General features: G+C 41.0%; 2 protein-coding genes across 21 annotated transcripts in view; one reads left to right on the top strand and one right to left on the bottom strand.

Moving 5' to 3' along the window:
• LOC308176790 (uncharacterized protein) overlaps nt 1-15,957 on the top strand; it is a 259,830-nt gene that overhangs the window by 237,632 nt on the left and 6,241 nt on the right. For 9 of the 20 annotated variants that reach the window (XR_013938602.1, XR_013938603.1, XR_013938604.1 and 6 more), the window contains 3 exons: nt 11,333-11,412; nt 12,441-12,672; nt 15,757-15,920. Coding sequence is in view for 6 of the 20 variants with exons in the window: in XM_080552993.1 (XP_080409119.1) it covers nt 11,333-11,412; nt 12,441-12,529 (169 nt within the window). In the remaining 14 variants the exon portion in view is untranslated. The other 11 variants (XM_080552993.1, XM_080552994.1, XM_080552991.1 and 8 more) reach the window with 5 other exon arrangements.
• The window catches only part of LOC308176367 (uncharacterized protein), a gene marked incomplete at its 5' end in the record, with an annotated part of 32,180 nt that continues 31,474 nt past the window's right edge, over nt 15,252-15,957 (bottom strand). The window contains one exon of the mRNA XM_080551990.1: nt 15,252-15,777. The remainder of the gene's footprint in view (nt 15,778-15,957) is intronic.

Raw genomic sequence — 15,957 nt, 5'->3', positions numbered from 1 at the left:
GAGTACCGAGTATTGAATACCCAACATTAACCTTCTGGCTGTGGTAGGCCTACTTCTATGTGGTAACTGTTTGCAGGATCAGGAAATATACCCACCAACTGTTTTGCAAAAATTATAATAAACAGTTAGTCTTGGAATTATTCCAGCAGATCATGTATGGGGAGATCAAAAAAGAAATGTTGCTGGCATTGTTTTTTTGTATAACAAGTGAGGTGTCAACACTGTGCACTGATTGGAGCACACAGGTACCTAACAAGAGAGGTAAGGTGTATGCGGAGGGAAAGAGAGAGGGAAAAAAAAAAAGTTTGAGATGGTATTTGTTTAAAGCGAGAAATCCATCATGTGGCTTTTTTAAATGAGGATAAGACTACTCTCTCCAGCTGCATACAAATGGGAAAGCATCTCGCACATTAAAATGGAACTGGCACTTTCAAGTACTTCACTCAATATGCAGAAAATGATACTGGATGTTGACAGCTTTTCTTCAAAAAGAAGACAGCTGTGGGGGTCCTTTTATTAGATTGCATAAAGAATCCTGAAGTGAAGTTTTCCCAAGTAAATAGGCAAATATTCAATAAAACAATCAAGTGCTGTTTTTATTTTGCTGTTCAGTATGAAGTTTGTTACATTTCCTGCAAATAATACACAAAACAAACCCTTTTTTTAGGACTGTGGGAAGTACTCATATATGACAAATGGTGATTGGTATATAGATGTGCTGAGCTGGTAATGTCTGTGTTCTCCAGAGCCTATGAATCATCTGACAGTGCCAGTGTGATGTCAAAGTAGAACAATGTTTCCCTCTTCCATTCAGGAACTTCCTGCCTTCTGCCCTAGAAACAGAGTGGAAAAATCTCCTTAAAAATAGAAATGAGCCCCTGTGAAACCACAAACACTGTCCATTCCCATCCTCTTTCTAGTTCTCAGTATGAACTATATATATTGTCTATATTCTTATATATGTACCCCAAGCAGTGAGCCAAATCCTGGATTCAAACACTCAGAATTATGTACTCACTTCTAGCTAACTTGAAATTGCATTATCCCCACCTCTCGTTGGCTGGGATCAGACTGGCAGCTATCCCTAAAGGTAAACTCATTAAGGTTTAGATGCAAAGTGACTCTTAAGGATGGAGTTTGGATCAGGAACTGCCTCCTCCATGTCCTAGTTAGACGGTGCTGAAAAAACTCATTCTAAAGTAGTTTGGAGTTTTTTTGAGTCTTCTCCAAGAACAGAGGGAGACATTTGGGAAAAGAATAGTTTATACTGTTGAAAATGATGGTTATGTCTTTCATCAGATATTTATGATCTTTGTGTGAGCATCTGGGACACAAAACAGTTAATATGCAAAAAGAATTAACTGGGATATTACAGAACATCAGCAAAGACATAGAGTATAATTTTGACAGGTGAAACATGGAGATGAAAATCACCCTAGCAGTTCTTAATTTCCATTTCCACTCAAAAGACAACTTCCCAGAGATGAAGTACTACTCTGAGAAACATCTTCACTTTTCTTATGCTTTACCTCTCACAGACTGAACACAGGCCTTTGCCTTTCAGAGGAGGAATGCTTCTTCCCTAAAAGTTTATTACCTAACTTGTTTTTTCCTATCTTAGTCACTTCCTGGAAATCGAACACACCAGAGGTTTCTTCGTTTGTTTTTCCATGTTTGCTTGCAGAGCTGAAGTTAGTTAAACACCAATTACAACTTGGATAGGTGACAATGTAATGCCATTCCTCCTTAGTCCCCTTTTTCAAGTCTTGGTAATGTACGTCTTAATCACAGTGACTATTAGGTTATCCCATGGAAAGCCAAATGTATTAAAGATATGTGCTATTTCACAGTTAAAAATGATTGCCATTGAAGAAAAGTAAAAGGAGTGGTGAAACTGATGTACTGAGAGGGTTTTGTAAATCTCTGCAAAGATACAGGAGCACATTGCATAGGGCAATGCGAGTTATGTCTGCACCTGATAGTGAGGGAGTCAGACACCCAGTTCTCATTTGAAAATCCTTACCTAGTTCTGAAAATTCATCCCATTTTGACTCTTAAAAATGTGTTCTTTGTTCCTCACTTTCATGTTTCTGGTAGAAATGAGAGGCTAAAATCATCTTTATGGCTTGGCCCTTGACAAGTTTTTCCACTGGCTCATTCTCTATTGCCTCGTGAAATACAGACATCTCTCTTTGCCACAAAGACCATTTGAAGCTTACCCCATTCTCCCTAATTAGCTGACCTTTGCATCTGACCTCCATCAGCACTTAATGAAGGGTTATTCACTACCTTAATTAGCCAGCCCCACATTCTCCATCAAGTCTCTCCTAACCTCTTCCAGCATGTCTACACAAGGCCCAGCTGTTCAGCCATAGCTCAGCAAGGTGCAAACTACAGTTGTTTTTCCCTGACTCACTTTCCTCTATTCCTCACCTATACCCCCAGAGCTAAAAAGGGGTTGGCCAATTTATTTCCACCTTATTGACTCTTATGCTGTATTTCCATTGGGATTTCCGTGACACCTGGGACTCCTCTGTGCTAGAATACATAAATGTTTCATAATATTAATACAGAGAAGGAAGGGGAACAAGTAGGAGTCAGGTTGCCCACAAATGTTGAATAATGGGACTAGAAGAAATGCTGTAAGTCACTCTAAGCTGAAAGCTTACATTAACATCTCTATTCCATAATTACATGGTATACTCAACGGCTCTCAGCTTTGGCGGGCATTGCACAGTAAAGATGCATTAGAGTAATTATATTGTAATGACAGAAGATCATGAGTTAAAGATGTTGTGGATCCTGTTAGTATACACATCTGAAATTGTTTGGAGCTGATGTGGGAGGTGTATCCACACGGAATTTGATAGCACTGATATTGTAATTAAAACTGAGGAGATGGGGTTTGTACTTATTTCCTACTGCTGCCTGAGAATATTAATTAGCTCATGTAACCACCTGACCCTAGCAATAATCAGCTCTGTTAGATAGAGCAGGAGGGAAAATGTGAATTGCCCACTAAATATTTATTAAGAAAGCCGAGATGAAAACAGCCCAGTAGTAATGGAGAACAGAGGCTCCTGGAAGCCCAAGAGCCTCCTCCCTGGTGGAAGGAAGAGCAGAATCCTTCCAGTCTCCTCCAGTCTCTGCTCCATAGAGGCCAAGGGCATTTCTTGCACCACACAGAAGACAGAAACACACCTGGTTTGCCACAATGAGAATCACAGTCTGTAGAGGTCTTAGGTTTCTGAAGACAGCTGAGACTTCTTTTTGTTGCTTATATTCCTGCCTGCACAGGCTGTAAGGAGAAGAGGTGACCCCAACAGGTAAAAAATGTAGGTCTGAGCTGAAGAGCATCCCTAGGCCGGGATGCCCTGGATAGACCTATGTGACTCCAAGGGCTTCAGAATCACCCTCAAAGAGAAGGGAAATGATTATTTCATCACTTGCAAAGATGGGATGAAGAAGTACAAAGGAAAAACCTGCATCTTGTACCAGGAAATCCCCTAAGAATTAAACTAAATAGAACTGAAAAGTCTATCCTCAAGTCAGCATGCATGATAAATGCCACAGCCCAGCAAAGCCTTTATCTGTAGCTTAACTAGTTAGCTCTGTTTCTCTGTCAGGTCCTTGTCTTGTTTGCTGCAGCAGCAGTCTTCCTAATGGTTTCCAGATAAGACTCATTACAGAGTTCACGTTTTTGTCCTTCTCAAAGCTCCCTCACCTCTTCCTATCACAATCCCCTCCCTAGTCATGAGGATTCGATCACCTATGGTATATAGCCTTTAGAGTCTGTGTGGAGGGGCAGGTTGTGTTAAAAATATGGCGTGTACCTTATCGCTTCAGGGTTGGATAGGCAGTAATTCTCAGAAAAGGTGGTAGAGCACGATGCTGCTGTGCACTGGTGCCTTGCTGCTGCTCTGCTGGAGATCTGTGAGCAACAATAGCGCTGTGAGTCCTCTTTCTTCTTTTCTGACAGCACCTTAGTACCTGTATCTTAATCAGTCAGTGTCAGGCAGTGTCACAGGCTCCGAACGCTTCTCTAAGCAAAGCACAGCACAAATACCTCCCTGCTGCTTGTAGCTTAGGTTACCATTACTAGACTAAGCTGCCTGATGTAACAGTTAAATGCTCCAGACAGGCCGAAATCTTCAGCTGCACTGGCACCGACTCTTGTTCAGACCAGGACACCCCTCAGCCCTGGGCCAGACAGTTTCTGTGCTCTCGTGACTTGCTGCAGCTGCCACCACTGCCACCCTGCTAATGCAATTTCTGTCACGTATGTTACAGAGAAGGAGGAAATCATGTACATTTTATATCAAAATATTGCGTGCCCCTCAGGCTATCTAATTTGTAACTTGCCTGACTGTCATGATTTAAATCACAAAGGATTAAGGGTGGAACCTACCCAAAATGAAACAGTGACATAAATAAGAGTTTTAGAGGAAAAAACAGAATAGCTGACTGTAGGGAATAATTGCAGCTCCATCAAAGTTAGAGTGGTTTACTGTTCCCAGCAGTGAATCTAGCATCAAAGGGAATCCTAAACCTGAAACCCTTGGAAAGAAGTGGGTTATCAGCAGATACAAGCTGATTCATGTAGAGAACAAAGTGAACATTTTGCAAGCGGGACAGCCTGACTTTTCCCAGCTCAGTGGCAGCGTGCTCTTCCTTGAGCATGGAGAGGTTAAGTTTGGGCCTTGAGGCCTTTTCCCGTGTAAACACATTTTCCTCAAGGCTCTGTACCATCGAGGTATGAATAAATGGGGCTTTAGTTTTAAAAGATTAAGTAAGTTACATCTGTTCAGAGGATTCTGCCAGGGAAATTTCCAAGTTCTATAAATTAGACCTGTGGTTTTAACACAGGGATCTGGTAAACCTTATTCATCCATGGACACTGAATATTTACAGCAGCTTTATTAATTTTTTGGTGTTTAAATGCTTTTCCAAATGGGGGCCAGCAATCATAAATTTCAGCAACTTGACATTCTGTTTGTTGGTTACCACTCTGTGGGTTCTTCTGAGACTGTATAGACCTTTGTTGTGTGTTGAAGGGAAATAATTGGTTACTTGGAGCTCTAACCTAGGCTTAATTAATGTGGAAATGCAGAGGAATGATGATGACTTTATACAAGGTGTTTTGACTTGCCTGAGTCAGTTTCTGCAAAGAGGAGAACCATCTCCATGTGCAGAGGAAGGTGTTCTGCGTGCTGTTTGCGTCTTGGATTTTCACTGACAATGCTCCTTCTGTCCTCCTGGCAAACCATGACCATTTCACCCCTTCCCAGGGTCAGGTTAGGAGCGTGGCTCAGCATAGAGGCATGTCTGCCACAGCATGGTCCAGCACTGCAGCAGATTGTACCTGTGCCGGTATGATGGCAGCTGTAAGATGTCTCCTACCACACGTACACAAAAGGATGCAGAAATCAGTGGTACTTTTATTGCATGCATAAGGTTATTCACCATTTGAGCTGTTGCAGGGTTGCGACCTTGTTTAGAAACTAGATATTCAGTAAAAATAGTATGTTCAATTTTCTTTTTCAAAATCTTATACAGATTGTAAATTGGAAATGAGAGAGAACACAAAAATGTTTAAGAACTGCATATGCAGACGCCTCAGCTTTAGTAAAATGTTATGGTTCTATGCCTCTATCTTGTAATTCATTTCAGCTGCCCCAGAAGTAAAGACAGTGGTGTTTCAGCCGCTGATTGCAGAGGTCATAACCTTCTGCACACAATATATTGAACAATTCCATCATTCCTGCCTTCAAAGTGAATTTAGACTGACGTAGCAGAATAGAAAAAACACTTAATAAACTACGAGTTTTATTGCACACACACACAGTCTCTTAGGCATGCATTCAGCAAAGACCGAGCATGAAACTATGATAGGTACACTAAAAAAGGCAATCTGTTCATATTAATATCACCATTCACCACCCTGAGTAAAAAAGCTGTTTTCACTTATTCTACTATTTATCCTGATTAGCTGTACATTCATTAAGAAAAACAAACTTGTTATGCAGTGATAAATTTGAAATTTAAGTGAATGGATCTTTTAGGGGTTGTGGTAGATGCAGTGCACTACGCCAAGTGAGGGATTCAGATGTTGCCCTGGCAAGCCCTGGTCTGCGTGCATGTCCTCTGGCGAGGAGAGAAACTTTCCGCTGCACTGCCCCTCCAGCTTCCTCAAGAGCAATGAGGGTGAGTGCTTCCAGGGACCAGCTCATCAGCCCAGATGCTGAATCAGCCCAAGAATTTTTAGCTGCAGGGGAAAAATGGATCACACCAGAGGACTTTCTCCTTGAAGAGAACTTCACCCTGTTCTAATCAGAGATGCAAATTTCTGAGGTACTCTGGGCTTCTTTAACAGTTCTCAGCATTTTATTGCAATAAGAAATGGAAATCACGGTCATGCTCTTTTCATCTTAGGCATAACTGTTAGTTAACCCTTTGATGTGAAAAAAATTTGTAAGGGAAATCCCCCAGGCTTTCATCCCCTTGAAAAGATCAGTGGCAAAGCTATCCAATACATCATGACCTGTCACTAGCACATTCTCCTTCATAGTACCCCCTACGAGAAAGAGAAGGATTAGTATCCCTGATTTCCACATGAGCTACTGAGCTTTAAGAGACTTAGACCAAATTCACCAGGACATCAGAGTGCCTCAAAACTTTTGAGACCCTTGAGCCCAGATGACCTTCTAGAATTCAGGACCAAGGATGGGAAGGAAAGCCTTAAATGCAGGACTTCCATGCCTTAAATGTTGATCATAACACAGAACCATTCTTCCACTATAGAGAAGTTCCTCACCATAAATAACTCTTCATTATCATCACTTGCTTGCTAATTGCTTTTGCTTTGCTGCCTGACTGTTTCATTATCATGTTGTACAACAACTGCTATCTTACTTTTCAGCCATATGTTGTCAGTCATATTTTTGCTTCCTGTCACTGCATTATTGTCAGGCTCTAAGCTGTTTATGACTCTCTGAAATGTGAAATTTTGGTCTTGTTCAGTTTTCAGCTAACCCTGCTGCTTAGATATAGGAATATCACATTTACCATACAGAGAGATTTATTTAAAAGCCAATTGTGAATTACACTGAGGAATCTGCAGTAAACCATGACAATAAATAATGAGAGGATGTTTGCCTGGAGGACTTCTCCCTAATGAGGTTTGGTCTTAAACAGGCATTCTGTTTGGAAATCAGATACTTTTGTTTTTTGAAATTTTTCATGTTTCTCCCTATTTAGTAGGGTTTTCTGTGAGATTTTGTTAATAATTGACCATGGGGTCACTAATGGTTCACATTACAGGAAAATGTGTGACTATGTGACTATGAACAAACTGGGGGGTGGGGGGGTGGGGAGGATATTGTTATATGTAATTCCAATTTCTGATATTCATTTATTTGTTTGTAACCTAAAAACTCTTAACAAGATAGTACAGTTGTTTTGGAAGTAGGCATACCCAACTGTGCTTAAAAACACTGTGGACAGTTGTTAACTAGAAAATATTTTTAGGGTTCACATTTCTTCAGAGAAGAGTTTCTACTCTGAGGTGCATCTCTTTACGTTGGTACCTTATTGATCCTTATGTAGGATCTGTTTTCAAATTAACTTTTCTCAGTGAACTCTCACTTCTGTAACTGTGACATTGCCAGTAGTTGGCCCTCCAAAACCTGCTTTCCTTCACACATGCCAACCTTGTTGTCTGCTCCTCCAGTTACATGCAGGATCTATGGGGTAATGGCAGCTAGATGGATGAAAATGTGCCCCCAGTATTCCCCAACCTCCATTGTTCTGTGAGGCCCACAAGAATGATTTTGCAGCACCATATTTTGGGCAAACTCTATTATAAAGAGTTACTCATAATGCCAATGGAGGTTTATATGATGCATGCAAAGGACGAAGAGTATCTATAGGGAATGATGCATGACTTATTACGTTTGTGAGAGGTGCGTGCAGTTCTCCTGACTCTCCTTGTAACCCTTGGCATCACATACCACGAGTCTCTAAATTAATTTCCTATCTATTAAGAGTAGTATACTATTTCCTTAAATATTGGTACAAGTAAGAACATGAAACACTTTTTACTTGAGCAGTGGGAGGCATGAGAGTGGTTACCCTAGAGACCTGTCCAGTTCATTGGGCCTAGAAAGTTATTTGCTGGATGCATCCTGGACTCTGGAGAGTAGGTGGAGAGCCTGGTAATGGGATTGGAAAGTTACCAGACTCCAGGATTCTCTTGTGGACAAACTCCCATCAATATTAAAAGGTAGCTGAAACGTATAGCAGGACACAGTTACCAGAAAGTAATATCTATGGCAGATACCTTGGCTGGATCTTTCAGACTAAATTAACCTGCACCCTGATTTTGAATAACTATCCAGGATCCCTAGATGAGATATTTAATCTCTGCTCATTAGCAGCTCATTCCCACACCGGGCAGAACTCTCCTTAAAGTAGAGCAAAAGAAAAGAATAATATTGTCAGACTCCTAAATTAATAAAGCTCTCTCCTGATCTAAAGCAGCCCAACCGTTTACTTACTGCAGTGAGCAGCATGTCCTCAAGTTATGGAGATTGACAATGGAAAAATCTCTCTCTTCACCTCAGCTGCACATCTGATAGCCCTTAGGCAGAAGGCAGGTTTGAAAGGCTTCTAACCAGTAGCTGCACAGTGTCTGGTTCTTCAGGTAGCGTACAGTTCAGCAGCCAAGTTAAAAAAAATGCATTGCTCCGTTCCTCCTTGCCTTCGGCAACATCTGCTTGTGTGACAAAGTGAAAGCTCAGTAGTTCTGCGCTTCAAAAACTAGTTTGATGTCTGACTTATATTCAGAGTGCTCGGTAACTCTGTGCTTTGTACTCACCTAACTGTTTTAATCTCTCACAGTGCAAGCAACTTGATAAAGTGATAATCAAACAAAAGATTGATAGAGGATGTAGCAAGCTTAACATATCCCTCCGATTCTTCTACCGTGGAGTGATAGATTCTTCAAGAAGAAAAGAATTCCCCTAGTGGCTTCATTGTTTTCCAGGCATCTTTCTAGGTGAACTTCTCCAATGGTAAAATCATTACAAAGTAGAAATACAATCTCTCCAACGGCTAACTTGAAAACCTAGACTAATATAAGGAGCTATAACACAGTAATGAATCCTACAGGCAAAACAGGACTTGTGACCAGCTTTATAAAGGGAAGAAATGGGAGAAAACATTCCATTAGGAGAGTCAAGCCAGAGTATTATTTTTGGCTGCCTTATGTTTTCAGACGTTACAAAACCAAGTTCTCTTCAAAAATTGGAGCCCCAACTCTAAAATGAGAACCCCCTGAATGTTTTGAAATGTGAGCTACTATCTGTGTTGTATTTTTGAAAATTGAAAGGGAGTGCTGAGAACACTGATGCTTGGGTATTCTGAAATTTAAATCTGGAGCTGGTTTCAAATTTTACCTCTCAATGGCAGATGCAGTATTTTCTGCTTCCATTCCTTCAGAGGTTGCTGTAGGGTGCATGTTACATGACGAAAAAGGTTATGGTGAGAATAACTAATTCTTAGTCAAAAGAAAAGCAAATTTCTTTTTGAGAATGACAGTAGTTAGATAGCTTAGTTAGAGATTTACAGTGAAAGTTTAGCAAACATACAGAAGTCTATGTGAAGTACTGAAAATTAGAGACATCTGAAAGAAATACTATTCGCTTTCATCTTTCTTAAGAAAAAAAGCAATTGCAGTCAATTATATTTTAATTTTAATATTGGCTTATAACTATTTGTAAGATCACTTTGAGATTAATAATGCAGTTTACCCTAACATTAGATAAAAGCAGTTTGCCTAATTTAGAACAACAACAACAACAAAACTTAAAAAGTGCATCATTCAAGTTGGAGTGAATCTTACAGTCATCTGTGTAGCAAACAGAAATAGTTAAGGACAATGTAATGTAATACCTTTTTTTTTTTTTTTTACTTAATTATAATCAAATCAACATGGAAAAATCAGTTTCTAATTTAGTTTTAATCCTTGTACATATGGAAAATTTTGGATGTCTGAAATCACAGCATTTCTACCATCTACAGAGAGATTGTGACATGTTTCAGTGCCTTGCAATAAGCATAAAACAAACTCAAAACGACCATGCTTGGTAATTGTATCTAAGTTTAAGTAAATAGTAAAATTATACTAGATGAATGTCAAAGGTCATCAGAAGGCTTGAGCCATGCAGTAAACTGTGTAGCACGAGACTGAGTTCCTTTTCAGAATGGTTGCTAAAAATATGGCATATTCCTTAAAATAAATCTATAAATATAAATACATATGATTTTAATCCCAAAAACCTAAACTACGAGAATTACGGGGTCATTGAAAGAGAAAAGAAAAAAAAAAGGCCAAATACTAGACAGAAGTGGCATCAGGGGAAAGCAGAAATAAGATGCTCACTTTGTCACTAAACAATACACACTCCCAAAAAGCCTTTGCAGGAAATGTCTGGCTCGCTTGAGCAGCCTGAAGTTGATAATGAGACATGGATGAATTAAAGGTATTGGTGAGCCGTTGTGTTACCTGCAAGCATGCAGGGCTCTGTCTACCTTCCTTCAGCATCTTTTGGGAGTGAAGAAGTAATGTCTACCTTGTGTAACAGCTAGCCTGGCAAACGACTCACACTGTGCCTCAAAGATCTCTCTTAAATCTTGTCCGTGTGGCTATTGCCTTCCTTTTTTATGCAATCAATGTTACACTGCTAGGAACAAAATGTGGCCTCTTCTGACACTGCAGGAGTCACTAATTCCATATAGGTAATTATGACACAATATAATTATTTTTATAATATATAACATTTTTATAATAATTATTAATATTCATAGTTATGAATTGAACATATAATAAAATTAGTCTTCATAACAATCATATTATTATGATATAATTATATTACTTATAATTACCTATGTTTATGGTATATATTTATTGTAATTGTATTATGTATGAGATATATACATATTTGATGTATTTACATTTTAATGTGTTCATATTACTTATACTTTATATACAGTTTTATATATATATAAAACATATATTCCATAATTTATATTTATATGCTATATTTATAATTTACATTATATGCTGTGCATGAAATAGGTATCGTATTATACTATATTATTATATATTTACTTAAATTTTAATATCTTGAGAGAGAGGGGGAGAAAATGACAACACAAAGGCTATAGGTGCTTTTCAGCTACTTGGGTGGGTTTGTGGGGAGAGGAGGATGGGTGTTAAATTTCATCTGTGTTTAGTTTTCTTTGTTTCTTGCCTTTTTTTTTTTTGAGTCAGCAATAGCAGCTGCTTCTTTGGGCCCCAGCTAAGGCTGATGCCAGGAACGAGCATCTCAGATGTGAAGTGTTTGACATTATGTAAGTAACGCAGAAGCAATTTAACTCTAAAAAGCAAGTGAATGCTGTTCTCACAGGCTTTCCTTTTGGTTGGTGCTTTTGGGGTGTTTTTTGTTTGTTTATTTAAAGCACAACTCACCTTGACACCCAAGTTCATGTAGCTCAGCAGCACACTGCTATAGTAAAGGCAGCCAGCACCCGCTCTGCAGCTCCCAGGGTGCAGGGAAGGGGGTACTGGCTTTTCACTGCCTGCAGCCCCACAGTGGAGGTAACGCCCCGGCCCCGGCTGAAGCAGTCGCCCTCTGAACGCGTGGTTCAGCCATGCCCCAGCACGGCAGCCGCGCTCTCTGGCTGCTTCCCTTGCACGGAACAGGACATGGCTAATAAGGAGCAGGATTTTGATGCTGCAAAATTTTCCATCTGTTGTTAGGATTTATAATTACATGCAGCTCACTGTGCACCTTCAGTGATCCGTAATTGGTAGGCATTTACCTCATTAATCATTCAAGTGGTGTGAACTGCTCCATGCTCAACTGCAGCAGTTATGGTCAAATTTACATAGCCTTACTATGTTTTAAATCATTTACCACATGCAGTTTGTTTTTAACTCTGGTCGATCCTAAGAACATCTGCAGTTATTGTAGCAGAGGTGTGGGTTTTATTTTAAATTTTTTTTTAATATCATGAAGAGCCACAAGATGGCACTGATTCCGAGGCACCTCGGCCTGGCTGGCCTCCTCCTAGTTCCCAGGAATAAGGTTTATAAGGTTTTACCATTGCAGCAGCTCAGTTTGGGCTTTATTATAATAGTTTTTTAAACTGAACAACTAGTTAGTGGCACCAATACTACTCAGCTGGTAGTGTGTTTTTTCTTGTTGTTTGTTTGCTTTGTTTATTGTTTTGTTTTTAAGCTATTGCTATGAAATGCTGTGATTCTGTGTTGCTGCAATAACTACGATATGAAGCTTTGGGTGTTCTTTTTTACGATAGATTTAATTTTCTCACATCATATGTGATGGTGTTTTTTTGTTGTTTTTACTTTATTTTAGGCATTGGCCAACATATACAAAAAGTATACAAAGACCAGACTGCAGAAGTCCACCAAGAGCTGACATTTGTTATTCACTGCTATCAAAAGGTAGAAACCACTATTCATGGGGCACTCACAAGAGTGTGATCGCATGCTTGAACAAAACATTTCCTAAAGAAATGCTTGTAATGCTGTCAGTACACAACTTTCTGTTGTGGTTGCTTCAAGAGCCTCTTCCTGCCATCATGCTGGTAAGTTCATAGTCAGTCAACACAGTCACTCACTTAGCAATGTTTCTGAAGATCCTCCTGTACTTTAGCATTAGACACTCAGCTCTGCACTCTCCAGGTATTCCCAGTTGGTTTCTAATGTCTCGTGTCATTTTGCTGTAATAGTAAGATATTGTTCATTACTTCGGACCAAACTGTGCTTTTTAGGCTGGTTATAGAATCATGAACAATGCTCCAGTGGCTCATTTGATTGATGAGCTGTAATAACTGTTTTCAGATCCCTTTGTTGTGACACTGGCTTTTCAGTTACAACCATGTATAATAAATAGACTAACAAATGTATTATTTCATTCCTTTATTAAGTCATTAATTACACTGCAAGTTCTTTAACTGCATCAGAAAACTTTCTGGATAAAACCATTATACTGTCATTACTACGGAACTCACCCCTCTTACAGGGATAACATTCTTTTCAGTTAACACACTTAGAGCCAAATCAATTTCTTTATTTTGCCTGGAAACCGAGTTTGTTTTGGTTATGGAAAAGAAAAAATCCTCTTTTAAATTCCTTCCCCATATAGAAAAACAAACATACTGGCTACACGTTGAAATAATACAAAAGCTGTGTTTCTTTAAAAATGGGATGAATCTCAATTTTTTTCCTGGGTTTCAATCAAACTCTTAGCCAAAGGAAAATATAAAGAATAAAGACAGTACAAATACAGAACAGATGTTTACATTTAAACATATGCCATTCAGCTGGTCAAAAAAATTATCCAGACACCAACATATCAAAGGCATCTTACTGACATACGCTATCTGACATGCTTCCACTAATGAATACACACACTGGCTTTGATGCCAACCATGCAAATCGTGTCTTTCCATGTGAACAGTTTATCAGACAAACAGTCAGATTTGTGCCTGTACAGGAAGGTGTATTTTGGATTTCCTCTGGAGGCTGTACCACGCTGTAATCATACAGTATGCCAAATAAGGTGAAGGTGTGTCAAAGCGTTCACGCCCTCTTATTTCTATTTAGGCCCAGGAATCTAAGCACATCTGCTTACAAGTGAGAGCCAGCTTGCTACCTCTGCCGTACAGTATTACATTACAGCTGTGGGACACATTACCCCTTCTGGGACAGTAACCTGTCTCCTGAAGAAGGCTCAGGGAAGAGTAGCTAAAACAGCCCGGCACATTTCAGCCTGCCACACTTCAGGTTCTTTTCCTCGGCAGTGAAGATTTTCTTGGTTTCTGCAGTCCTTCAGAGTATAAAAACCAAACAGATTCTCCCAGCTTTTCCAAACATAGGCCTTATTTGCTGTAACTGTTCCATACCATGTTACTTGTCTCACAAAGGGACCCCCCCAAGAACAACAGAGCACGACTACTGCTGTTGCTGAGCTGTTCTCCCAGTGGCAGGCAAACAGACTAAATTAGACACAATGGGCTATTCCCAGTGCTAGTCTCAAAACCAACAGCTCAAGTTCCTTGACATATGGCTAGCGGTTCCAGTGTATGGGAGGTTACTACTTTGCCATAGGAGAACTGGGCATAGGAGAACTGCAGGGCAACCAGGTGATCAGGCCCAGTCAGCATGGGTTTATGAAAGGCAGGTCCTGCTTGACAAACCTGATCTCCTTCTATGACCAAGTGACGCGCTTGGTGGATGAGGGGAAGGCTGTGGATGTGATCTACCTTGACTTCAGTAAGGCTTTTGACACAGTTCCCCACAACATTCTCCTCAAGAAACTGGCTGCTCGTGGCTTGGAGTGGCGTACGCTTCGTTGGGTTAAAAACTGGCTGGATGGCCGGGCCCAAAGAGTTGTGGTAAATGGAGCCAAATCCAGTTGGAGGCCGGTTACTAGTGGAGTCCCCCAGGGCTCAGTGGTGGGGCCGGTCCTCTTTAATATCTTTATCGATGACCTGGATGAGGGGATCGAGTGCACCCTCAGTAAGTTTGCAGATGACACCAAGTTAGGTGCGTGTGTCGATCTGCTCGAGGGCAGGAAGGCTCTGCAGGAGGATCTGGATAGGCTGGAGCGATGGGCTGAGGTCAACTGCATGAAGTTCAACAAGGCCAAGTGCCGGGTCCTGCACCTGGGGCGTAACAACCCCAAGCAGCGCTACAGGCTGGGAGTTGAGTGGCTGGAAAGCTGCCTGGCGGAGAAGGACCTGGGAGTACTGGTTGATAGTCGGCTGAATATGAGCCAGCAGCGTGCCCAGGTGGCCAAGAAGGCCAACAGCATCCTGGCCTGTATAAGAAGCAGTGTGGCCAGCAGGTCTAGGGAGGTGATTGTCCCCCTGTACTCGGCTCTGGTGAGGCCGCACCTCGAGTACTGTGTTCAGTTTTGGGCCCCTCACTACAAGAAGGACATGGACGTGCTCGAGAGAGTCCAGAGAAGGGCGACCAAGCTGGTGAGGGGTCTGGAGAACAAGTCTTACGAGGAGCGGCTGAGGGAGCTGGGGTTGTTCAGCCTGGAGAAGAGGAGGCTCAGGGGAGACCTCATCGCTCTCTATAGGTACCTTAAAGGAGGCTGTAGAGAGGTGGGGGTTGGTCTGTTCTCCCACGTGCCTGGTGACAGGATGAGGGGAAATGGGCTAAAGTTGTGCCAGGGGAGGTTTAGGTTGGATGTTAGGAAGAACTTCTTTACTGAAAGGGTTGTTAGGCATTGGAATGGGCTGCCCAGGGAAGTGGTTGAGTCACCATCCCTGGAGGTCTTTAAAAGACGTTTAGATGTAGAGCTTAGTGATATGGTTTAGTGGAGGACTTAGTGTTAGGTCAGAGGTTGGACTGGGTGATCTTGGAGGTCTCTTCCAACCTAGACGATTCCGTGAAAGCATATTATGGGGCTTGGTCAGGCCAGTACAGGGTTAGATGCTGAGGTACTCAAGCTCTGTAATGACTTGAGCATACTTTAAAGGAAAAAGCATCACTTCAGGTGCCTGGGGAGCTTTGCTGGCCAAAATCTAAGGTACTAACCTGAGAGTCAAGGAGGTTCTTGTGGGATCCCCCCAACGGCTTAGATGTGATGTTAAAGGACGTTATTAGGATTTTTGCTTTTAGAATTCAGTGCCTAAACTTCTCCTATATTCTTGCAGGGCAGTTGTTCAGCTCAGAGCCTGTGAAAGCAAGAATACAATAAACAAAGGCCATACTGAACTTTACACAGATGCCACCTGGAGGAAGGCCAGGCTGTTGCCAGGGATTTTGCTGTGCCCACATATGTAAATAAACAATTTAAAAAAAAAAAATCTGTGTGAAGGTAAGTTCGCCCTATTGTCCTCCCTTCTCCCACTACC

This window comes from Anser brachyrhynchus (genome assembly GCF_964034855.1).
Source record: "Anser brachyrhynchus genome assembly, chromosome: 12".
Lineage (NCBI taxonomy): Eukaryota > Metazoa > Chordata > Aves > Anseriformes > Anatidae > Anser > Anser brachyrhynchus.
The sequence above is the reverse complement of the archived record's forward strand: the minus strand, read 5'-3'. Positions and strand labels throughout refer to the sequence as shown.